The following is a 27,342-nucleotide window of genomic DNA, read 5'->3' as shown; positions in this document are numbered from 1 at the left end:
TTTCATAATAATATAAGTAAGTACCAGTTATATCCCGCTCCCGGTAGCCCATGTTTGCTCATTAAAATATCTATTCCAAATTTTGTCAAAGTCGGCTTAGCGGTTTAGCCGTGAAAGCAGACAGACTTTTGCATTTATAATATTAATATCGCCACAATTTATATTATAAATTCTCCAATAACGAATATGTTAGGTGTTCCCATAAAAAAGTAATGTTTCCTGCAAAAATTTTAATCTACAAAGACATCGGACATTAGCACCGAGACACAGGGTGGAATTTTTCTGAAGACTATTTTTCAAGGAGCAAACAGTTTCCTTGTCTAGCTAGCTCCTTGAAGACAGACAGTGGAATTTCAAAAGAAAAAGCCTGCGTCCTGTGTTTGTTACTCGTGGCGCAATGTGTGAAATATTTTGCGTCGTGATTTTAACTTGCGGGTTTTTGAGCGCCGTTCTTGTTCGCGGAAAAACTGCAGAACACAGGAATGTACGAATAAAAAACTCCACAGTACCTCTCCTAGCGTCATCGGTCACTAACAATCCTATTCACGGCGCGTTCGTTAGGAAGTGTTGTACGATTTACTTTTTTTACATATCGCATTGCTGATGCGCATCCTAGGATTTTTTTAACATATCAAAGCTGGTATTAAATATACTGTATGTTTACTACTTTAATAATTACAATGTGATATATAACATACTTACTTTAATATTGCTCTGAAAGACTTGCAATTCTCCTAGTTGTAAGTAAATCGTCTCTAAATTTCAAAGTTCGCGACGAATTGAGAATCGCCTTCATTTATTTAAAGTCTGTTAAAAGGGACTCCGTTATGTGAACAAACACGTCACGTACTATAAGAAGTAGTAAAAATAATAGTACTATCGTCGTGAAAGTATTCGCAGTCTGGTTTTTAGACGTCCATTGATCAGGGCGGGCGGCGCCCGGCGGACTGCCAACGAAAGCGACGAATTCGCTTTCGTTGGTACTCTACAACACATGACAAACAAAATTTTATCTAAACCCGTTCAAATAAAGCATTCATTCGATAAACATTTCGTTTGCCGTTAGTTACTTTTTGTATTAACGTGCTTATTGTGTACAAATGGCACATAATAGTATTTGTAAACCGGTGCACTGAGATTAGGATTTCAGAGGTTTTCTATTTATACTGGATTTTTGCAAGCGTTTTATTGAAATTCAGGATATATTAATTGGCGAAGATTTGCTGACTTTACTGGATGAGAAAGCTTTATGTGACACCTCAGAAGTCCTACAGGATTTGGCCGCACGCCACACAAGTGTAAGAAAAGTGGGCTTTTTTACATACTTATATGTAAAAAAAAATAGTGACACACGGAAAACCCGCATTTGTTTATTTACCATTTATTTGGCATTAAACATGTATTTTTTGAAGGTAAAAGGAAAATCGGCGAAGGAACTCGTGATGTTTGTTTGTTAATTGTGTGAATTGTGTGGAGCCTGCCGTAGAAATCAAGTCAGATGCTTTTATGAGACTTGTATAAATGTCATCAGTGCACATGATAGGAAAAAAGAAGAAGAAAGACAAACAAAAATTTAAATTCATTAGAAATAAACGGTAGCTTTAAACTAACTTTTCCATTTACTATCTTTCTTGTATCTCTGTGTTCATAAACTGTAAAATAAATAAAATCACAGAGAAAGACAATCAGATTATGGTTAAATTGTACAGAATTTCTCTTTCCGTTTCACCGTCTGAAAGCGCATTGAAATAATAAAATTAATTAACAAGCAAACAAGTTTAGTTGTGTCTGCAAACTTCACCGTGTGAATGAAATGAACTGCGGAATTCTCGAGTATTTTGGTCGCAATAGGCGACGTGTGAAATTCGGCACTAATGGGGGAGGCCATTAAGGCTTTCGGAACATATAAGTGGCTATATTACCGTATCATGGTGGTACATGTACCTACATGAAGCTGTTAGCGAGGATTGCAGTTTTTTGTTAATTTGGATATGCACTGGACACATGTTTTTGTAATTTTCTAGTTTAGGGAAATAATCGGGCTTGTGTTTTTTTTAAGCTTATTACTTAAGGATGGTTTAATTTTATTTTAAAGATATTTTTTAAAAATATGACTTTGGATATTAGTTATAACTTTCAGCTAGATAATATATAATACTTAGATTTAATAGATGCTAATGTTTCGACGACCTCGGTGGAGCAGTGGTAAAGTTCTTGCCACTGAACCGAGAGGTCCCGGGTTCGATCCCCGGTCGGGTCATGATGGAAAATGATCTTTTTCTGATTAGCCCGGGTCTTGGATGTTTATCTTATGTATGTATTTGTTATAAAATATAGTATCATTGAGTTAGTATCCCATAACACAAGTCTCGAACTTACTTTGGGTCTAGCTCAATCTGTGTGATTTGTCCTAATATATTTATATTTATATTTAATATTGTTTTGCGACTCGTGAATCTTGATAAATAAATTTTAATAAGAAAATAAAAATAAAATAAAATCTTAATCTTAATCATCTTTAGGTAAGTACAGACCCTATAATTTCATGTTGCTTAATCATCGACTTCGCAAATGAGCTATACAATTAGAAATTTCCATTAAATTAAGCGTACAATAGCAAAATACATATATAAATTACAACATGGCAGGCTTTGAATAACGGCCCAGAAATCATTAATGGAGGAATTTTGCAGCTTTATTAATATATACGGCCGTACGAGGCAGTAAATCAAACTTGCTCATACACATACAGGACAGATGGTCCGGTCTTGTCGTAAAATAAACTCCAATTTCACCAAAATGATAACTAATTTATCTATAAATGTCTATATGATTAATCAAGAAATATATTGTAGGTATGTTGAATAGATAAAACTGGAAGTGCGATGATCTTGAGCACAGATTGTGCTGCATAGTCATACTCACATTGTCATAATCATTCCACCAAAAAGTCTAACAACTTACTTAGATCTCTCCCATAGATTTCTGTATTTGGATAATTGGACTGATTATGTGGTCTGTTTTCAGTGATTTCCTGAAACTTTGACGGAATATCCTCAGAACATCAGTTGCTTCTTAGAGAGTACACTGCATGATAATGCTTTGAACATCACCAAATACATTTATTTTCTGAGTAATCTATATTTTAATCCAAGGCGTCTCTGAAACATATTAACATGTAAAGGGTACGCAATTGAATATGCATAAAATTGTAAGATATGATAATTAAAGATGGGATTTAAAAGGGCGAACCCAAACTTATATAATGCAATTAGATATCATCTAATTTATTAAGAGGAAAATTTAATATACGTTAGTAACTTTCAATCAAACATATGTACCATAGTTTTCCTTGAGGTAAATTTTAATTGGTAACTTGTATTTGTGTCATTGTTATTAAAAAGTAAAGAAAGTAAAGAAGGTTCTTTATAAATATAAATATCTACTTTATTGGTAATAATTGTGAACCTATACAAGGACGATTTTAATAATAATCATGATCATTATTCTTATCGATTTTAATAATAATATGATCATTTGATCGAAACGATTGAGTAAGTACGTCGAAGATCTTGTATTACAGGGGGTCAAAACAATTTTCCTACTTGTCGCCAAGCAACCGTAAGAAGATATTTTTCCAAAATTAAGGGTGCCTGCTTTTTCTCGGAAACTTTAACTGTAAACAGTAATTAATGATGGCCTTAATTCATAGCTTAAAATAACATTGTCTAATCAAAAATTAAATAGTATTGTCAAAAATGTTTTGCTAATCGTATGCGTAACTAAATTGTGATTATTTTTGTACTAAACGTAAAAGCATTTTCAGAACAATGGTTCTTGTTCGTCAAAGAACATTCGAGAAGTAATTTATACAAAGAATAGAGTGTACTTTTGTCAGATTCAACTTGGCACGGGTCGTGATTTACACGTGAGCATTTTTGCAAATTAATGAGGAAAATAAAGAAAATGTTGTGGCGGCAGCATAACGAGAAAAAAAGCCAACAAGAAACCGAAGAAAAGCAAAGGAAAACCACCCGGGAATCAAGCGTCAAGTGTCTGTAAAGAGCGTGGCGCGTCACGTGTTATGACAGCTGCCTTAATAAATATACTTATACATACGTTATAAACACGTCATATTTGAATATTATTTTTATCGGTTTGGCGAAAGATCCATAACACAAGAAAAGAAGAAGAAGAACCCCCGACTATGGAAGAAGGGGAGTTATAAATTTCACGTGTCTGTGTATGTGTATGTCTGTCCGTTGCGTTTTAATAGCCTAACGGCTGAACCGATTGTGATCTGTTTTTTAAAGATAATTTAATCGAGAGATTTGGAAAAAGCTCTCAGCTCTTTTCTAGCAGATGAGAGGATATGCTACCAACTTTGTTTCTTAAAATTTTAATGTAATTATTAATTATGACGTGTTAAGCGAAATATTTTATCTGCGAAACATCAGGTGAAATAAAACAAAGAAAGAATTTTATAATGTAACGTAAATTTTAAATAACGGAATTATTTTAAAAATAGATATTGTAAATATGTTAATCAATGATCTGGATCAAATAGGTAGATTGGATTATTTACAGAAAAATTGGTTTATCAATTTAGAAATCGTAATTCAAATATATTTACTGTAATTATTATCATTATATTAGTTATTCAAATTCGTTTAATTTAAATTTTGTTTTGCAAAAATTTAGTAGACAAAAGACTTAAGAAGAAGAAATTTAAAATCACCTGCAACATTTTGCTGATACTAGAAATTGAAACGGGAACGGGAGCTAATGGCTTTAAATTGATGAAGGCTATTTAGCTCGAGCTCGTTACTAAGGCTATAAATTAGGCGCCTCACAGCACCTAGGCACCTCTACGAGGAACGACCGTCTACTATGGCTATACTGCTGACATCTAGAACTATTCTATAGACTATAAAGACCTTTGTGGATTTCTATTATTGCGGATTGCTATTATTTTGCTTATGTAGCGAGACCTTTACGAAACACGTAGTATTTTCTTTCATTCCACTATTTTATTTTATGATAATAAATTTTAGCAGTTGCAAATACATAGGCGTATAACTCCACTATAGCACATATAAGTGGTGACGACGAACCATTAGGTAATTGCCTACCTTTTTGTTTAAAAAATCAGTAAGTATTCAATTCTGGTGCCAAAGATAGACAGACGGAAAACGCACCGCGAGTTGTTGTCGATGTTGATTCCAGCTTGGTTACCGTTACCTCAGGCACATAATAATGTAAACATTGATCATGAAATGTAATTAATAGTTACATTGTTTTCTGACATGAGCATGATATGTCCCAACCTGGAATACGATTCCAGTCGGAATTGAAATCGAACGTTGGCTGAAGCTGACGCCGCATATCATTTCCGCTGCCAAAGTCTCGTCGATCTCCGGCCGGTTTTGTAAACGGTTTGGTGCCATTGGACCTTCAAGTTTTGACCCATAAGCAAAAAGTGCCAATTCACCTCCTAAAAATTATATTAAGTGTGTTTCATTTCATGTAACAATCTTACAAATGCGGCATATTTAATCTAATTTCATGAGTTTTGGAATAAAATTAAAGTTAGGATAGGCTTTTAAAACCTTCTTATTTGATCTCATTTTAATTTTTTTATTAAGTATGTTACTCTATGTAGGTGAGAGATAGGAAACATAATCATGCATGATGATATATTTATGAGGATAAGAGAGAAGTTCAAATTACTGAGGTCCAAAGGTCCAGGATTACCAGCCAACGTTTATTTTAATCACGACTCGCTCGCCATTGAAGCGATTACCGATGTGCCGATTCATACCCAAATCGATATTTAATAGCTGTTTGGTGTTAGCCATAATATTATTATAAATAAGTACACATATTTTTTATCAGGTGTTAACCTTTATATGAATTGAATTGTATTTAAATTAATTGAAGTATAACATTTTATTGATTGAGGATGAATAATCTAATAAAATGTCTTCTTATTTGGATCAGGAAAAAACATTTCATACTCACGCGAAGGTCACGCTTTTTAAAAGCTTTTTAAAAGCCAGACATTGTACACATGCAGCCTATGGTGCAAGTATACCAAAAAGCCTACAATGCTCTGTGGGTCCAGTATAACAACAGCTTCAGGGTCTGTTGGGGCTGCACTGGCGCTGCAGTGCCTCAGGAATGTTTGCCGAGCACAGCACAGAGAGCTTCCAAGCGGTGCTTCGTAAAAGGATTGCTTCGTTGTGGTCACGGGTAAGGTGCAGTACCAACACACTCCTGATGGTGTTATCGGAAAGGGTGGATAGCCCATTTCTGAAGTGCTGGTCATCTTTACATGTCCAAAACAACAACCTATATTTTAATTCTTACTAACATAGTTGTTTAAGTCTCTTACTAATATAATATGGACTTGTATTGTATATTGTGCTTAGTCTGAAATAAATATTTTCATACATTCATAAAGGGTTTGTATTGTACTTACAATAAATAAATCAGTTTTATTTCGGACTGTTTTCGCAAACAGAATCCGACACTTGTAAAATACAGAAATGAGAAAATTGCAGATAAAGTGAAGGTTAGCTGTACTGAAAGGAATCGCTGGTGGTGCGAACAAAACTTCATAAACTATTAGTGCCGTCTGGCCCCGCTTGCTTGGGATTGCGCTCACGTCCGGCCGGGCCCGGGTTCGGAATAGTTCATTACCGATTGAATATTGTATGTAACATCTGTAATTTTCGCCTTTTACAGAACTCTCACGTGCCAACGTAAATACGGGAAAGGACATAATTTAAATCCAGTATATTTCCATACCGTCTTTGACTGCATTATTACATGCTTTAAGTACTGCAAAGTATTATATAATCTGTGCTATAGCTATGTTTGTTTTCCATGGTTTTTGTTTTTGCTTATATGTATAACTATAGAATGAATATTTAAAAATCCAAAATTAGCGTTTATTTAATTTATCTTTTCGTCATAAATATTAAAATTCAAAGATGTTAATTTCTTAAAATTTGTACCTAAAATTTGGGGTAATACGAAGCAATTTCGGCGTAAAATACCCTTATTCAAATTCGGCATTAGAATCTGCCATTAGCCCCGAAATTCTCGTAATAACTCACTCGAGCACGCGGTTCGTGGCGCTCTCGACAGCTCTTCTAAGGTATTATCATTCTAATTTTATCAAATCTTATAGTCAGCATGATTCTACATTAAATGACTCCCTAGAAGGTATCTATATCAGTACTCGAGTCGATATTAGCCAATTTTGCAGTCGAATTTATGATTTTCACTTTGTTTCTTAGATTGTCACCGTAATGACACTAGAGAAAAACCATACCCTTCCTTTGCAGGCGGGTTTGCGTTAAGATTTTAGGTCTAGCCGTTAGGTTCTCGTTTCACGCCGCTCTTGGCCGCGACACTCCCGTTGTTTCTTTTTTTAATGAAACTATGAATAAGTACTGTTGAAAATAGAAGTGTTTCTAGAGAACATTTCTGCTCTCAACAGTAATCACTCGAGAATTTTGCAAATAAAATTCAAACGAGATGGCACGACCATGAGCTTAGTAGATAAACAAATTTTAAAATTCGATATCGTCGCGGGTAAGATACTCGCAGAACGAGAGCCTAACGACTGGACCCAAGATTTTCGTCTAAGCTACGAAGAACGTTAATACGGCGTTAATATGATTTTATGCTTATGCTACCCACATCAAGATTGTATCACAAATTTTAATTACCTATGTAAATTAACATTCTTCGAAATGACGAATTAACTTAGTTGCTAATGCCTATTACATAATTTTCGCCCCAAAAACTAATTATTTATAGTATGACACGCAAAATTGCGAATCTCCGATACTTCTTTCTCTATCTCACAGTCACAGTCATTATAAATATTTCAAACTAGACGTTGCCCGGGACTTCGCTTCCGTGGGAATTTTGAAATAAAATATAGCCTATAGCAATCTAGGAAAATTTACCTTTCTAATGGTGAAAGAATGTTTAAAATCAGTTCGGTAGTTTTGGAGATTACCTGCCTGAAACATACAAACTCACAAACGCTTACAATCCTTGGCTCATAAGCTGAACCAAAATGGCGACCGTCAGCGTCAGGTTTAATTAGAGATAAAAGTGTTATTTATGCGATTTTTCGTGGTTACAAATTCAAAATATTCGTTTATTTGTTCATTATTTATGAACAAATAAACGAATAATTTTAATAACCACTAAAATCTTTTGTAATATTTTTATTTCTAATTAAACCAGCGCTGACGGCCGACATTTGGTCCAAATTGTGCCAAGGATTGTACCTCTTTATAATAATAGTATAGATTATTTACAGTACGTATCTAAATCACTATTTGGAAATAACCTATTTTTCTCTCGTTCCAGTTGCTACTCTATCCCCTCCAACAACATGTCTGGTGGGTCTCACGTGTCCCGGGGCACGTTTGGGGCAGACTCTGAGATTTCTGGAGGCAGTGCCCCTCCATTGCCAAGCCCAGCGTCGGCGGGGGCTGCGTTGGTGTCCCCGGAAACCCTGAGCCGGCACAGTAGCCCCCCACCGTTACCTGCACACCCATCTCATCAGCAACCAGCGCCTTCTTGCTCATCACATAGGGTCCACATGGAATCTCCCCTCAGGTATATATATGAAACAACAAAAAACTAAAAATTGTTATGATTATGATCGACTGCTCGTAAAAGAAATTAAAGAAATAATTACCTAAGGAAATTAGAAATTCATCTCTCATTAATAAAGCTTCAGTATTATGTATATATATATATATATCTAAATTATAAATATAGTGCCATTATTAGAGCTCGCAGCCAGAGTAATTTATCATCGATTTATGTCTTAGTAGAGCTAGTAGTTGTTATATGTTATACACATATGTACCTAACAGAATAATGAAACACAGAAGTATAATGTAAGAAAGTAGATACATGGCTGGTCGTGTGAATATCAAACTAAATTAAGCATCTATCTCTCATCAGGTTATCGAGTCCTCCATCCCTTTCGCTGGGGGGGTCTCTGTCCCTTCAACCTGTTTTGTATGGACCTGGAGGTTCTCACCCCCCACTGCCACCAGCACGACGGGCTTCAAGACCATCAGCCGCTCATCCCATGCACGTCATCAGCGCGTAAGTAATTTATCTCAATATTTCAATATTCTAACTTCTTCATAGCGTATCGACACGGCGGATCAAATGTGGCGCCAAGACATAAGACGCCACCACATAGCACTAGCCATAGCTAGTGCGTAGACATGAAGATGGTCCTTCAGTGTGTAGTTGGTAGGGCATCCAGGACTTGAATGTATGTGTGCCATAGTTTAAGGGAAAGGTATCACATAAACAAGCGGTCTCCAAACTGGCTGACGTGTATCTGGAGCATATTTAAAGATTTACTTAACAATACTATAACTACCTTTTGCCCTAACTTTGCACGTGCAAAAAAATCCCGTCTTTTCACAATCCCATAGGGATTTGGAAAAATCCTTTCTTTGTGCGCCTTACAGTAACCAAGGAAACAGTTTTCTATCTTTGTGTAACGAAAAATATATTGCTGGTATCGATAGTCTCCAATTTGCTTGTCATGTTTGTGTGTTACCAAATTTCGCAGTCATCTTGCTCTTAAACTTAGCATTGATAATAATGATCTTTACCATATCGAATCATAACAGTAAACTCATCTATATCTAAAAGTTACAATAGGTACAATAGAGTAGTTAATAAAACAGGAACCTAACTGGAAGTAGGTATATTAAAATTAATTATTCCAAGAGCGCAGAGCTTCCACTTCATAACACTTTTTATGCCAATGTAATAGTTGCGCAAAATTTCCATATTCCGCTTTTTACGGGAAATATGACGTCAAGAGTATCGAATTTATCGCGGTAATTTTGCGGCCGTAAATTCTCCCCCACGATGCATTCGCTCGCCGCAATAAAATAAAATGAGTTCTTCTGGCCGGACCGAACTAGGCTGGGAAAATATAAAAAAGTAATCACCATATACCTATTTTATTATCTGGGCTAATATGATACTTATGAAACTCTGTTAGAATTCGAAAGGTTGGAGGAAAATTACTCAGAAATAGGTTAATGTGCAAGGATGGGCCCTCATAAGTATTTTCTCAGCTTTTTCTTGTTCGATGAGTCATCAAATATAGCGATAAATATAAGTTAGGATCATGAGCTATGGCCATTTTATGATCCACATAAATGTCATAGACACCGAATGAAACTATGAATTCTAAAGCTATTGAAAATCTATTCTCCGCACAGATATTCAGATCAAAGATGTAATAGAGAAGGGTAATAAAATAGAAGAGCTTGGCACTGCGACCCACTATAAAACATTACTTTTTCCCATGTCCAGTGCAGATATAAATGGGCATTGAAATAGGAGAGCTCGAATAAAAAATACACTCTAGCCAATCATTGGGCGGGTGGCAAAATTGCCAGAGTGAAAAATGTTCGCGCTCAGACCACGGATCTGTAATAAATTACAAGAAAACGTAAAAGCTTGCAACCGAGTGTTTGCAGGGAGGCTCTTGAGGATAAAGTGCAGGGAAAACTCAGGTAATGTAATAAAATCGATTTACCGAAATTTTACGACCTCGTCATCAAAGTAGGGATACGTACTTTATTGTATATTTATTAATGGAAGTGAATTGACGAGAAGAAATGTCATGAAACATTCTGATGTCTTGAAACATCTTAATAGAAAATGAAGAATATTTTGTATTATGTTTTCATTCTTGTAGATGAAATAAAAGTGCTAACGGCACCATTTAATTATGAATTAAACGCGCAATTACACTAAAAGGTTTCATAGGCAGCAAAGGCTAATTTCGACCGTTAATGCGGTGTGTGCTCCATAATGCTTCATTTGGCCTAATTGGCATAATGTATACCACCAAGCAGGCACAATGTTCCTCGGCTATGTCACGACACTAAATCAACATTATAATGGAATGCTGACACACTAGTAACCGAGGTTTAGTCTTTGTTATATTAGTCGGTTTTGTATTTTACATTTACAACATAATGTTCTAAGTTTGTTTAACATTTTGACACACTTCCTGTGTCAAAATTCTTCTTCAGTGTTTCACTATCGAACATTTTAAAAACATTTCATAGGTATTTAGAGGACCATAATAAAAACTAGATAACTTTATGTTGAATTCATGTGGGAGACTCATTAACAACGTCTGACCAGTACCTTTCTGAAGGTTGAGCGCAGTCACATTTTTCTAGGAGAAATGTCACTTCGATATCACCCTAAGATCTGATCTCCCCTCCCTACACAGTTCGCATTCGCGGGGAAAATGGGAAATTGCATTTTCCCCGCTGACTGTGTAGTCTAATGAAAACCTCTCACGGTGACACAATGTAGTCTAGTGCCTGGGAAGCGGAATTAAGAGGAGTACACATTTACTGCAGCGGATTACGACAGATGAGTGGGGAAGACGCCAGGGCGGAAAATTTCGGGCTACGATTTTTTTTGTTTAGCGGAAATACTATATCAACAAATATACGTAGACACACCTTTACAATATTTTTCTACGATAAAACGTTAAACACATTTTCGTAACCAAAATAAATAAACCAGGTGTTTGAGAAATTTTCGTTTAAATTACTCAAATTCTAATAAAATATATTAGCTTTATCTAATAATCTAGAAACAAAAACGTACAAAGGGCTGCAAATCGCTACTAGGGAGATGTGTAATACGCCACTAATTTACATGGATACTGGCAACTGCTAGAGTACTCACTTTACGTGATGCATTTGAATATGGTTAGGTATAGGCAGGGACGACGTTTGAAGCACGAGTGTATTATGATGCCGATATGGGAATGTGGGAAAATGCTAAAGACGGTGATGGAAATTTTGTGTTTTGTTTTTCAGCGCACTTAAGGGAAATGGGAGAAGTAATGCCAATGGAAATTCCATGTTATTTCAACGTTTCAGAGATCTCCAGTTAATGTTGTGCTATTTAACATTTTTAACATATGACGAGATGAGGGGTATTTTTTATAAAATTTTCTCGTCTTTCGCAATAAATAATGACACCACCTAATCAATATTCAGACAACTTAAAACTATATTCCGTCATAAGTTATTTGTTTAGTTATGAGTACTGAAAGACATAAAATTTACAACGCCTTCTCATCGAAGGAAGCATAAGAATCGTTGAATTAAAAAAAAAACAACAAAATAATAGTTCTTCCTATATGTACCAACTCTTGGCGAAATGATCGAGTAGAAACGAAGTAAAACTTGATAAAGCGTAGCAAATGAGGTAATGGATGACCCTTATTTCGTACGGTTTTATTTGTCAGAGGGGGTTTTATTGGGAAAGGTAGCTAATTGTGTTAGCCCTGACTTGTGGATATTGCACGACGACGATTCTTTATTGCTGTGTGTTACTGAGGATATGACTTGAGAGGATGTAGTGGTATCAATGAAATTAACATACATTTTGTATTTATTTCGTTCTCCTTCCTCAGTTGTTGAGCGTCGAAGCCCAAGATCCGCTTACTTACTGTTTCGTCTCCGCTTCGCACGGTCTTCGGCATCTCTGGTTGTTAGACCATTAGCTTGCTTATCATTGTTGACGACATCAAGCCATTATTTCTTGCGTTTGCCCCTTTATAGCTAGATATTTTTTCCCTGTTAGGTATTTGTTCCTTACGAAATTGGGTATGGTGTCACCATGGACGTCTAAAAAAAGTCTTATTTTATACGTCCATGGCTGTCACTATTTCATATCAATTCCAACTATAAACCCGACATACAAATTTCCAGTTTCGGAATTTTTGACTCTCCGAAAGAGATGAAGTGGTAGGACTGTATCTGTAGGTATTTTTTTGTGATAACAAGAAACAAATGTACAATATTGGAGAGACATATACTTCTGGCGCCATGGTAAGGGTTATTGCTGTTACAGACGAACTTTTGTGATTATGTGTCGACTTAGCAGGGTGAACATAGGATAATAGAATTACATCACCCCTTGTTACAGTAAACGGTGGTTTGTGTGTAGGTAAATCTATCACAAATTCCTGTTTTATTTATTTTTTTATTTTTATAACACTCATCTATACCTTTTTTTTGAAATTGCTTTTCTAATATTATTATTTAACAAAACTTTTTTATCATTCATTTTGAAATACTTTTATTCCTGTAATAGATCAGCAAAATAATTGTCTCTTTCGCATCTGAATGTTTTCCTGATTTTTTTCCAGTCATTGAGCGTCCGAGCCCAGGGTCCGTAAAAAAGGCAAAAGTACCTACTTATTATATAGGTACGAACACTAATTTTTATTAGTTTCTTTAGTTTATACTATCGAATTGGATTTGCCTATAACGATTGATAAAAATTGCAAAATATTAAAAAAATATATTCTTCTAATACATAAGACATTAATCTAACAAAAGTTACTCACAATGCAAGGAAAGCTTTCCTTAGAACATGAATTATTCATCCAAGTTTAGTGAAATCTGTGCGGAGAACAAAGACAAAAGATTTGGGGACAAACTACTAGCGTTAGCGAAGGGCTGCTTCCGACTTGCAGAACTTGAGTAATTATGTGCTGTGCTTAAACTTCAACAAGCGAGCTTAGCCGCAAGTATAATTATGCCATTCGAAATTTTCGCTCGCAAAATTAATTTCGATAAACATTACTTATTTTTTTTGAACTACAATAAAATAAGTATTATATGAAAATGTATAGGCTTATTTAAATTCGACACGGTGAAGTTAAGGAAGAGCACAAACTAAATGGACGGATATCGTAAGGCTACACGCAGCGAAGTCCACCTGGCCTTGTAAATCAGGCACAAGATCGTGTTGCCTGGAGCTCCAGCTACTCGTGGTCACGACCTTCAACCACAATGACACGACTATGATGATGAAATTCGGCACAAATAAATGCATTCAAAATAAAAGTAAATAGTCCTAATATTATACTGACTAGGTACCTGTTAAAATTACTTATTTGTCGTGGGTTAAAAGCGTTAAAAGTTAAAAGGAGTTAAAAGCAGTAAGATTTGACATAGCATTTTGTTTGACAGGCGTAGATGGATCTTCAACATTTCATTTTTAAATTATGTAATTATACTGGAACTGAACTAAAATTATACTCCAATAGTACTTTATAAGTTATTGCGCGCGTCTGGGTACCAAGCAAACACAAACATTAGACATTGAAATACGGGACCAGTTTGTGTATATATTAGGTATAAGTTGGTGAACTTTAGTTCCGAATTCAGCTTCTTTGTGGGCTCTGTCTAGACTAGTTCCTGTTTAGGGCTTTGATTATATTTGCATCTTTTTATTGTGAATGAATAAGACTTATTTAATCCACGATAAAGATGAAATTTCTTAAATTTGTTGTTAAATTTGCATAGTTATATCTAGTGTTAATGCAAGCATGGATAGTCAGTTCCAATGAAATAAAAACGCGCTAATGTGAAAGATGAAATGTATAAAGACATGAAAATATTTTGATTTGTATGATGTATTAAGTACCACAAACTGTTTTACAAAATAATTAACGCTCTGGAATTATCGTCCAAAATAAAATTACTATTTTATGTCATATCTATTGTTGGTATAGAGTGTTAATATAACAATTATTACTTATAAAAATTAAATTCAACTCTCGGTCTTATCAGACGCATTTGCGCACCAAAATTGTCTCTTAATGGTTTAAAACCAGGTATTACACGTTCTATTATTGAGAGGCAGGACAACCCTTGCATCGCAATATGCCTTTAAGTCCCAAGATTCATTCATGGCATGACGTCAGTATTTGAGACTGCAAACGGCAGGCGTATCATTGTCAGAGAACAGCCAACGACAAATCAAGTAACCCTGCAGGAGAATCGGTGCTATAAGTCCGGTAGCGAATTTGCAATGGATTTGGGCACGTAGTTCTGTTGTCGACTGTACTAAGAAACTGTTTCATAGCTTTGGGGAGCCAATAACACGCCGTTGCTATGGAGACGGTATGTGCAGAGGGGACCCTTCCCTCTGAGGGAACTCAAGGGCTTACAGGAACCAACACAAAAAGATATCTTACATTTAAAACATCTTATTGACCGAAGCAGTGTGCCTTGTTTTGAGAGGTCAACTAGGACTGGTTATGTATTATTTAGTGCTTTTTGCTTCATGCCCTTTCTTAGGGCTTATTGGATATTTATGGATGCCTATTTGTCAGCGATAGATTATTTTGAGTGGGATTTGGGCTGGTTGTTGGCGTGTTATGTACGCCCTCTATGTTTTGAACTATTCCATGAAATAATAATATGTTCAGTCATATAATTTATAATATACAATATACATAATTATCGACTACTTTCGTATGTATTACACCACAATTACACATTAGGATCTGTAATTTTGACACTGTACGCGATGTCCGGCTTGGATTAAATTGAATAAATAATGAATTGTGGTGCGTGGGGTAAAATTCGTCGGAATTACTGAGAATGGGAAACGAGTAGGTAAGTAGAATACTGTTTACGTTCAGAATAAAAAAAAAATAGTTATATGGGTAAAAAGATTAATATGCCTTTATTTCAAACTTTAATTTTACTGTCTAAAATAATTGACGATACCTATACTAAGATTAGAATAAATTTTAACAATTCAAAGTTAAAATACATTGTGCACATTTTTTTCCACGTTGAAATTAAATAAATAATTGTTTTCTACTAACACAGGATATTTGTACTAACATAAATGAGGCTTTGGTTAAGTAATTGAATGAAGAATTCTTCTTTCGTTCATTGAAAATTAAGTAGGACAAGTGTGATTTTTTTTTACGTAAACGTACTACAAACAGAAAATCAAGAGCAATTCCACGTTCATTCGGGTTTCAAATTTAAAACAGGAAACTCGATTCAAACGAAAAACTCGGCGCGGTCTGTTGTCAAAGTAGCCGAAAACAAAGGAAGGCTTTGGCGGGAATTATTCCCTAGATTAACAGTATCCTACTGACATTGTCACCGAGTCCCTTTCAATCTCGCTTTTCTGTAATTTATTGCTCAAATTAATAGGATTTACTTTAATTTGGTTGTATTTTTATAGATTTGATTTTTTTGGAATGAATATTTTTTTGGGCAAATAAAAATTATGACTCTCTCACAAAAATTCATTAATGAAAAAATCCGATAGAAATTATTTTTTTGAATGTAGAGCAAATTCAAGTTTGTGAACTTGTAATCTGAACATCTCACCTGACTTTCAGAATCTCATATCCATCTTTCGATAAAAATAACCTTCACATTTCTTTCTCTAACAAGATAAAATTGTAGATCGCAACAGATAATGTAGGCTCGAGACAAAGCTTCGATTTCCCAACGGCTCCAAGACTTGTATAAATAACTGCGAAAACACTGCATCTATTTATTTATGCGCAGCCATTGTTCGTTTCACTTCCTATTAGTCCTTTTGTACATAGGATTGTATTCGCAGGATTAACATGCACGAATGTATTGGATCTATTGTGCAGTATTGGATCGAATTGAAGGCTCGATGGGACTTGTGGATGGTGAATTGTTTAAATAAATCACGAATAGTGATGTGCTGTTCCCACATTTCATTAATTGGATATGTTGCCTATTCTCGTTCAGGAAACGTTTTGAAACTGGAAATATTTCCAGAAAGTGTCCACATGTACATATATACGTACCCTCCAACTAATTGGTGTAATCATGTGAACTGATTTAGGATTTAGAATCCGTCAGGACGTTTGTAGGGAAATCTTTAGATTTACTTATCAGCACTATTTGGGTTTTATATCCTCCCAATGTCAAAACATAATGGACACCTTATGTAATATATTATAACTTATTTCAATGCTATCTTTGTTATGTTTATTATTTATTTATGTACACAGCATAATATAGTATAATTATAAAACCTGCAAATAGGAAACTAAGTACAAAAGTACTTCTTAAGTACTACTTATTTCTATACAAATCTTCCAGTAGACCCGCGAAAGTGAAATTAATGGAAAAAAGAGGTATTGGCGTGTACAGAATGAGATAAAGATGATAAAAAAAACTATTCATAAAAAAAAATGTTTGTCCAGAGGTGATGCTCTAGCGACCACGTTGTCAGCTTTGTACGGGAAGCTGCTCGTCGTCATGGGGGTCGCTTTTCCCATGGCAGAAGTCATCTCTACTTACATTCCACCTTCATTTTATGAGGTAAGTCTTCATATCACATTTAGGGTGAGTTGCACCATCAAATACCTCGGTGGCGTAGTGGTAAAGCGCTTGCCTCTGAACCGAGAGGTCCCGGGTTCGATCCCCTGTCGGGTCATGATGGAATTGGCTGATTGGCCCGGGACTTGGACGTTTATCTATATACGTATTTGTTATAAAATATAGTATCGTTGAGTTAGTATCCCATAACACAAGTCTCGAACTTTCTTTGGAGCTAGCTCAATCTGTGTAATTTGTCCTAATATATTTATATATTTATTTTATTTTGACGTTATTGTTAACACAGCCTTTCTGTATTTAGGGCTTCTACTTGTACCTGTACATCGGCAGTATGGTGTTCCTACTGTACATGTATGCAGCACTGGCGAGGGACCGCGCGCGCTCCCACGCCGCCACGACCGTTGTTGCTAGTAAGTACTTATATCTGCAATTGAAAAAGTCAACCAAAGTCATTGCTTCTAGGTAAAGCATCTGAGAGTACATATGTTATATTTCAAACAGATAGCGTTAAAAATTGAGTTTCACAAGTATTCGATAGGGCAAACTGGTCAATCTGGTAGATTTATCTAGTTAGCTGTTAGTTGATCTGATATTTACGCCCTAAGTGTTTTTGTTGTACCCACATGCAACTTTAATTATATAACTTAATAAATGTCTATACTCTACTTATAAAATATAACAAAAATGTATGGTCTCCTCAGCAGTTCTCAAAACAAAAAAAGAAATAGCAAGCACTATAAACCTTGCGAAGTCTTTCATTAAAATAATAAATCGGCTCTCTGATATAACAGGATTTCTGTAAGACTGGGAGCAAACTACTTTTACGTGTGCTACTATAAACAATAATTCCTCTAGTAAGAAACCAATTTTTATTGTTATTACGCTAATGAATATCTATGTAGCACTTTAACATAGCAGTTAATATTTTATGGCTTTTATTCAAATGTCTAGTCATAGACGTTAATTTGAGCCTGTCTGCCCCGTTAGTTTCAAATCGTACTTATAATAATACGTAGGTTGCATAGAAGTTTCACATATGTTTCAGAATATAGCACGACACGTTTTTACCTAAATGAGTATTTAAAAAATTCAAAAGTTTCAAATCAATGATAAACCTTTATTAATTATTTGCTTTTTCCTTTGTCTAAGTTGGATCAAAAATTAAAACTTATGAAGCAAACGAAAATAAAAGAGAGCCTTTTCTTGATTAACATCGAGTTAAGATGTTGTAATTTTTTACTGTTTTTAACTGGTTTTTTAAATTCTTCCAACATGGTAAAACCTACTTTATTAGCTTAATTAGAGAGTTTAAAATCAAATGTAGTGATATTTTTAAAACTGCGACGGTGCTAAAAAGAATAAACGAGTTGGCAAAACGCTGTGAGCAATTTGATCAAAATCTTTTTGGTTTCTTTCGCTGCATTTGTAAAGGAACTAAATTTGTGAGACGCAGAGAGTGATATAGGTACTTCGGGTCTAGACTTTTTGATATAGTTTACGTTTAAAAAGTCCTTTTGCCACTGAATAATGTTAATAGCGTTTACTTCAGTGCGTTTTACAAATGTTACACGTACGAGTAGTTTGTTAAGACATGAGTATTTGTACGTTTATAAGGAAGTTTTCTGTGAGTACATGATCTAAGCTCTTTTCTGCAAATTAGTGAGATCAGGGCTCTCTTCTTTTACGCCAACTTAAATAATAACCTAAAATGAGCTAAATAAAAACAATTAATGACGTAATATAACATATGACAAAATATTATCTCCGTATTCTTTCAATTTCGTATTGCCAATTTCTTTTGTAGTGATCAACTATACTTATAGATCTATGCCATGCAGTCGAAGCAAAACACGGAAAAATCAAGCAGCGGGAGGAAAAACAAAGCTTTCGCATGTGACGTAATACCTAGTTTTCCTTGTTTTCGACGTATATATTACCCTTATGCTCGAGTCGAAACCCTTCACAGTAAGGCCACAAAATATTGATATGCAGAAGTATACATGTTATTGAATATATGTTATAGAGTGTGTTTTACAAAATTATTTTTGATGCAAGTTCTTGTTGTCGTCAAAGAGATGATAAAAACAAGTCCGTGCAATATACCGTTGAGGAGTTCTGTCAGGGCCGATCCTGGGTACATACAATTCAAGTTTTAACTAACTAGCAATATGTAATTATTATAATCTTGATAATATATTATAATCTTGCCCATCTTCCTGTCCCACACTTTAAAAACGTGAAATATTTTCACGTTTCATTTCGCGGTTGTGGATGTACAATGGAATTATTAAATTAAATGTTGTGACGATAATATTACTGATCGTTCGTTTGGAATTAATATAAAGTAATAGTTAATATCTGTAATTTCTTTAATCCATTGTCAGGCTCTGTAAAAGTGGAAATAGGAAACAATTTTTCGTATTCAGCCAAGCAAATCTGCATTTGTTATTTAAATGACGTGGAAACACCGTGTTCATTGTGTAGCTTTTTAAAACAGGGCAATTATTTTTTTACATCGTGGAGCTAGCAATTTGTCCTAGGTAATTTTTTGCCTTGTTTTTATAGAAGTTTGAAAAAATATCCGTTTCTTCCTTCCGTAACCATCGGTACGCTATCCCGAACAGTCTTCTTGTCCAAACGGTCTACTTCACCAGTATTATAGCAAATATTTTTAACCACCAATTACTTCATTACAAAGAGAAATAAATAGCGATAAGAAATAAACAAATCCTTCAATATAAAACTGAATCAAATTTGTGCAAATCCCCTTGTTCAAGACGTTAAGCAGGGTGCAATTTGTTTATGATTAATTTGACAATTTTACCTCTATCTCAGAATAACTGTTCTTTTTAATATACAGAAACAGACTCAAGCTCGTCCCCTTCAGAATCTGACTCCTGTTCTTCACGGACGGAGCGCAGCACAGCCACCCCGCAGCAGCTGCCTGCAAACCTGGCTGCCAAGAGACTGTCCCTTGGGTTCGCTCTCACCACCAGAGTCCATCACTACGGCAGCTTCTACTTACGGATGGGCGCAGTTGGTAAGATTTAATTTCTTGCTTGTTGTAGTATGTTTCTAGCATTATTCTCAAACCTGTTCGCCCTCACCACCAGAGTACCCAATACGTACACAACTACGGTAGCTTCTACTTACAGATGGGCGATGGATATTTTCTTACTAATTACACCATACATATTAAGAGACTGTCTATTGGATTCGCCTTCCCTCACCAGCAGAGTGCAGTTTCAGGTTAAGAACAGTTAGAATTTTCGTATAATAAATAACTAAAACCTATCTTTTATTTATGCTTTATCAATATTGAAAACGAAGGGGGTTCTAGCTTTTTAAGCTTTAAAGGAATTTAAACAGTGTTTTTCCTGGGTACTTTGATATTTTTTTATATATGCTCGTAACTACAGGCAATCACTCACAATAATGGGCTAATTTTATTTGTTAAAGAAAATGTACACACATTAGTTGTAAGATAACATTAACCAACTTAGATTTACACAAGAAAGTAATTTGATTGAGATTAGTGATTTGGTCATCATTAAATATACGGCTAATGGCTAAATATACGTTATACGTTTATTGTGCATTGGCTAGTCCAGTAGGCTTTTATTGTGGAAAATGACGTACACTTTGATTGTATTCATCAAAACCATATTATTATTAAGAACAGTTTCTACGCTTGCTCCCAGATTTGAAATTGATATTAACGACCAAACTGAAGAGCAGCTGCAAAAATGTATTCTGAACATAGTTTCAACACAGCTACAGATTGGATCGCAGTTGATGGCTCTGGGGAGAGTAGAATATATTTTACCAGATATTCATAAACTCAACCACGTAACTACGATCTGTAGTACTGATTTAAGAGAAAAATATGATAAACTACACCATAACATAACATATTTGTTCATCATAAACGAAAATATTGATTTGGCAAATTATCTAAAAAAAATTAAAAATGATATTCTTTGGAATACTCATACTAATTTCGTAATCATATTTGAATCCACAGATCCCATTAATAAAATAGAGAAACTGTTTAGTACACTTTTTCGCAATTTTATTTTTAATGTTTTGATTATTACGAAGTATGAAGACGAATATATAATTTACACTTATTTTCCTTATGATAAATACGAATGTGGAAATCACGGAAATATAAAACAAGTCAGCAATTGTAAGGACCTAACAATTGATCATAACATATTCCCTGCGCCTGAAACCAGAAGCACAAAAAACTGCAATTGGCGCGTAATTACACATAATTACCCTCCATTATCATATTTACCCGATAATAATAGTTTGAAGTCTGATACTGGTTTGGAAGTAGATGTAATGAATTTATTAGCCGAAATGGAGCATTTCAATGTCACCTACATATATGATGGTGTGTTTGAGAGATTCGGATCTGTAAATAATAATAATGAAGCAACTGAACTTCTTGGTTCAGTTCAAAATGGAACAGTTGATATAGCAATGGGCGGGTTCCTTTTGAAGCTCGATCGAGTACAATTATTCGATTTCATTTGGTCGTATTTCACTTTCACAGATGATTATTTAGCATTTTACTCGTCACGGAGTGAAAACATACCTAGATGGCAAATTTTTTATTACGTTTTACAACGTGAAACATGGATTATTTTTTTTGTTGTCATCGTATCTACAGTTTTTCTACTTATTATGTTGGAAAAAATATCTTCCTATTTAAAGCACACATTAACGAGTGACATCACTTCGACATTAATCTATATGTTTGGTTTTATTTGTGGACAATCCGGAATTCATATTCAAAGCAGATTAAAATTAAAAATGTGCCTTTTAGTGTGGGCTTGGTTTGCCTTTTTTGTAACCGGATATTATCAGTCTGAACTTATAACCTTATCTACATACACGAGTAAATCTATCGAAGTTTCAGATGTAAAAACGTTAGTTAGGAAAAACTACAGCGCTTGTATTCCGAGTACTATGGTATGGTTTATGAAAAACATTGAGGGCGAAAAGCCTAATTTCAACTCTTTAAAAGGATTACCGCGGGAGTGTGAAGTGACAGAGTCTGCAATTTTATACTTGACAACAAATAAAGGTTTTTATTCAGTTAATAGTTTCTACAAGTACCTTTATGTCATAAACCACACAAATAAATGTAAAATACACGTTCTGCCTCATGCACCTCTTCAACGTGTGGCGCGGGTTATATATGTCAATAAAGGCTTTCCATTTATTGATAAATTTAACTACCAAGTGCTTAAATTATCAGAATCTGGATTGTTTATAAAAAGTATGCGTAACTTGAAAATATATCAAATTTCTGATTATATTATGAAGGACGATTGTGTTGGAAGAGGTACATTAGCTTTTAAGTTTCAGCATTTGTTTCCTATATTTGCAATATATGGAGTCGGTGTATGTGTGGCGACTTTTGTTTTTATCATAGAACTAATTAAATTTTACTTTAAATAATGATAACGAAGACAACTATTTTGTTGGCTAGCAGATTACGCATTTGCTCTTCATTACATATTTATCATTTCTAGATTTTACTAATATATATACAAAATATGTTTATGATGTTACTCTGAAGAAATTATCGTCATTTTTTGTATATCAATAGTTTTATGACTTGTATAGGTCGAAATTGAAATTTTATTAACTATCATATAAACTTGCTACATTGCTTATACAATTTAATACCTCTATGACCTAATGGTCACCATGCCGGACTGCTACACTGGGGGTCCTGGGTTCGATCCCCGGTCAGGTCAACATGGAAAATGAACTTTTTCAGATTTACTTGGGTCTTGTATATTTATCTATATATGTATATGTTATAGATTATAGTACCGTTGAGTTGGTAACCCATAATACAAGTCTCAAACTTAGTTTGGTGCCAACTCAATTTGTGTGATTTGTCCATACATATTTATTTAATTGGTCCCACACTAGGCAACACGCCTGTCCTATGGTAACCAATGTTATAGACCATAACATATAACGTTAACAGTTATCGACAATAGGTTTACAGTAGAAGTTACTTGCTATACAGTCAAAGATACTACTTGTTTAAAAAGAAAGGAAAAAAGATAATCTTTTAAAATTACACGTGGAGCTTGCAAGCAACTATGCTTCACTGGACATGATAATAAATTGGACTGGAATCTGTAGGACTTGTTCAGTATCGATGTAATCCCATTTTATTAAGAGCGATCTAATCAGGTGCTTACAAAACTCAATAAATTATGTAACTAAAAAACTCAAAAACAACTGCTATAGATTTGTACCTCATTTTCTTTAATTCTTCAGAGTAGCATTGTTATTAGTTTTATGCATGTGACTGTAATTCTTAACGTTTACTTTTGATAATTACTAATGATTATTTTCTGTTAAAAACAACAGATAATATTATATCACCATACCAATTGCCTGGCTATTGGTAGTGGTTGGTGTTATCAGTAATTTATCAGTATTTTTAAATACGTCCATTAAATTGTTTGATCATAGAAAATGAAACATAAGTCAAAGAGCTTATTTCTGGAATACTTTGAATAAGTCTCTGTAGTGTGCAATGGCTACGATGTTTTCGTTTCTCATGATCCTACTAATAATAATGATAATTAGTACAGTTCACACAGTTTTATTGCAAGTGAAGAGTGCTGTTGAAAGCGCAATAACAGAAGATTTTAAAGAATGTGTTGGAATGATCATCTCTACACAGTTACCGATGGGATCTCAAATTATGGCTTCAAAGAAATCAGATCGATATTTATCTCACATTCATAAACTTAACCACGTTACTACCGTGTACAGGACTGACTTAAATAATTCATATAGAAATTTACACCACAATTATTTGATTGTCATTAGCGAAAATAAAGAATTGATATCAACGATTGAAATTATCAAAAAAGATTTGTTTTGGAATCCTCGAGCAAACTTTATAATTGTCATCGAATGTACGAATCCCAAAAATAAACTAAATGATGTGTTTAAGACACTATTTCAAAACTATATTTTTGAAGTTTTAGTCGTAACACGAGAAGACGCTGCCCAAGTTATTTATACTTATCTCCCATATCATAAATATGAATGTGGAAATTACGAAAATGTAAAAAGAGTAAATGATTGTAAAGGTCTCACAGTTGGCCGTAATATATTTCCAGTTCCAGAATCTAGAAGTTCTAAAAATTGCATTTTCCGAGTAATTACACACCATTTCCCACCTTTTGTATTTTTGCCAGGTAAAGATCGTAAAGTTGGATTAGAAAATGATGTTATTAATCTATTAGCAGAAATGGAGCAATTTGATTTTGTATATGAATATGACCAAATGTTTGAAAGATTCGGTGATATTAACAATAATAATCAAGCTACTGACCTACTTGGAGTTTTGCAAAATGGATCAGCAAATATTGCGCTGGGTGGATTTGCCAATATGGGTAACCGAAATCTGTTATTTGATTACATTTGGACATATTTTACATTTACAGACGATTATCTAATGATTTTCTCATCGCGAGGAGATAACTTGCCTAGATGGGCTATATTTGTTCATGCTTTCAGGAATAAAACACGGATTGTTTTATTTGTAGTCACTTTGACCGTCTGCTTTTTGCTCATTGTTATTGAAAAGGCTTTTTCATATTTAAAGAGCACAACTTTCGCAAGTGTTAGCTCGATATTTTACTATATGTTGTTTACTATTTGTGGGAATACGGGAAACCTTCTACAACGAAGGTTTAAATTTAAAATGTGCCTTTTAATTTGGGCGTGGTTTGTATTTTTTGTCAACACCTTTTATCAGTCTTCACTGTCAAGTTATACTACGTTTAGAGGTAAAATTATCGATGTTAAAGATGTTGATACATTAGTGAGAAAAAACTATAAACCATGTATTCCAAATCCTGTATTAGGGTATATGAAAGATTCTAAGGTGTCGTTTTTTAATCATTTGGAACATTTACCGCCAGAATGCGAGAGTACTGAATCATCACTTTTATATTTAACAGAAAACAAAGGGTTTTATACAGTTAATGTTTTATACAAATATCTTTATGTCATTAATCATACAAACAGATGTAAAATACATATGATGCGAGTAGCACCGTTACAACGAATGGAACGTGCAATATTTGTCAACAAAGGTTTTCCATTTCTAGCTCAATTTAACTATCAAGTGCTAAAATTATCAGAATCTGGCCTATTCATTAAAAGTTTTCGAGATATGATAGAAAAGAGATCCATTTTATTACAAAAGAGAGCTTGTCTCAGAAAAGGCAAAGGACCATTTAAAATTGAAAATGTGTATCATGTTTATTTGTTCTATGTAATAGGAGTGTGTATATCAATTTTCGTTTTTATTATAGAATTAATCAAGTAATAAATATAATCGATGTTTGAAGAGAATGCTATGTTTTTATTTTATACGAATATCCAAAACATTTTATTTAAATGCATTTTATAACACTTTTATTTTCTATCCTAATATCTATAGCTAAACTAACGTTTTTAGTGGTTTAATCTATTAGGCTTGTGTGGCAAACCATCAAAAGGCGTAAGATTGGATATTTTGGTTTAAGTTTTATGACACGACCAATATGAACTAATTATGATGGGCAAAATAGAAAAGAAAAGACGTGCTAGTAGACGTAAAAATCATGGCTGAGAAATATATTTGGGTAGACCAGGTAGGGTTAGGTGTTTCGCTTGGTGACGGACAGAGAAGAGTTTTTGACAGAGTGATGGTTTTGATATTAGACAGAACGTAGGTTGTATCCCTGACCATTGTGTTACGGCTATTCGTAAAATGTATTTACAAATAGACCCACGAGAATTAAATGAAAGACAATTATTATCAATTTCCAATGGAATTATCAAAAGTAGGTGTACTAAAGCGCTTTTCGTATTCATAATATTAATGATGGTAATATTATGAATACGAAAAGCGCTTGGCCGATTTTAATGACATTTGGATTATATATATACATATAGCTTATGTGGGTGGAGTTGTATATTATGTATATCACCAGTTGTCTAGAATAGGATGGCCTTCAATAACAATTTAAATGCTGTAGATTTATACCTCAATTTATTTTAATTCTTTACAGTATCATAACGATATATATTCATATAGGAGGCTCTAATTCTGTAATTATTACCTAATTATATATAGACTTCCAATGAATGTAGACAGATAAAACAAAGTTATCAGTAATTTATCTGTATTTGTTTTCAGTATTTATTCAAAAGGTAATGTGGAGTTCCAAAGGTTTTGTAAATATAATTAAACATCCATTACTGTCGTTGATCACAGAAAATGAAACATTAAGTCAAGAGCTTATTTCAGGAATACTTTAGGCAGGTTGTTGTGTGCAATGGCCATGCTATTTTTATTTCTTATAATAATTAATATTAACCATTGTTTGTGCCTAAACATTGTTTACATTGCAAACTAGAAACGAAATAGAAACAAAAGATTCTATAAAATGTGTTGGAATGATCATCTCTACACAGTTACCGATGAGATCCCAAATAATGGCTTCAAAAAAATCAGATCTATACTTATATTTACCTCACATTCATAAACTTAACTTATAAGATTAAAGTTAAGTAATCTTAAATTAATATTAATACGAGTTTGAATTAATGTATGGGCTGCTTTCGATGTTCATAATTTGTTCTCATCAAACTTCTAAGCTACATAATCCTCTTTCCAAATTCGTGAGATGCCAACTTTTTATTTAGTTGACGTGTGCCAATGCCTAATGTAAACATAATGAAGTTTCCAACAGCCGTTCCTGATAAATCTTTCTAGTTGGTAAGAGAGAGACAACTGTACCAAGCCTTGTAACTAATTAGTTGCAAATAATAGTGGCTGCATGGTTACAACAGCCGGTTATATACAAAGTCGTAGAAAGGGAAAACATTAGACTTAATATATCTTCGTTTCGCTTATACCATTAGGTATATGCGAATCGAATATATATTAAGTCTATGTATTTATATTAATAAATACAAGAAAGAAAAGCGCGAATCAAAAACATATGAAAAGAAAATGGACAAAGCGCTAATGTCTTTTGTCCAT

The 27,342-nt window shown here is 34.2% G+C and overlaps 3 protein-coding genes across 7 annotated transcripts in view; all 3 read left to right on the top strand.

The window, feature by feature from the left end:
- The window catches only part of OtopLc (Otopetrin-like c), a 54,694-nt gene that overhangs the window by 19,941 nt on the left and 7,411 nt on the right, over positions 1-27,342 (top strand). For all 5 annotated transcript variants that reach the window (XM_053743822.2, XM_053743823.2, XM_053743824.2 and 2 more), the window contains 5 exons: positions 8,395-8,646; positions 9,001-9,147; positions 17,117-17,234; positions 17,554-17,662; positions 20,113-20,292. In XM_053743822.2, the coding sequence (XP_053599797.1) occupies positions 8,395-8,646; positions 9,001-9,147; positions 17,117-17,234; positions 17,554-17,662; positions 20,113-20,292 (806 nt within the window). The remainder of the gene's footprint in view (positions 1-8,394; positions 8,647-9,000; positions 9,148-17,116; positions 17,235-17,553; positions 17,663-20,112; positions 20,293-27,342) is intronic.
- On the top strand, positions 21,519-22,739 carry LOC135309696 (uncharacterized). The gene has a single exon (XM_064435910.1). It carries the CDS (start codon positions 21,600-21,602, stop codon positions 22,722-22,724), a length of 1,125 nt encoding a protein of 374 aa, XP_064291980.1. The 5' UTR covers positions 21,519-21,599; the 3' UTR covers positions 22,725-22,739.
- On the top strand, positions 22,936-25,659 carry LOC128669202 (uncharacterized). The gene has a single exon (XM_053743827.1). It carries the CDS (start codon positions 23,827-23,829, stop codon positions 25,636-25,638), a length of 1,812 nt encoding a protein of 603 aa, XP_053599802.1. The 5' UTR covers positions 22,936-23,826; the 3' UTR covers positions 25,639-25,659.

This window comes from Plodia interpunctella, chromosome 4, assembly GCF_027563975.2.
Source record: "Plodia interpunctella isolate USDA-ARS_2022_Savannah chromosome 4, ilPloInte3.2, whole genome shotgun sequence".
Classification (NCBI taxonomy): Eukaryota; Metazoa; Arthropoda; class Insecta; order Lepidoptera; family Pyralidae; genus Plodia; species Plodia interpunctella.
The sequence above is the reverse complement of the archived record's forward strand: the minus strand, read 5'-3'. Positions and strand labels throughout refer to the sequence as shown.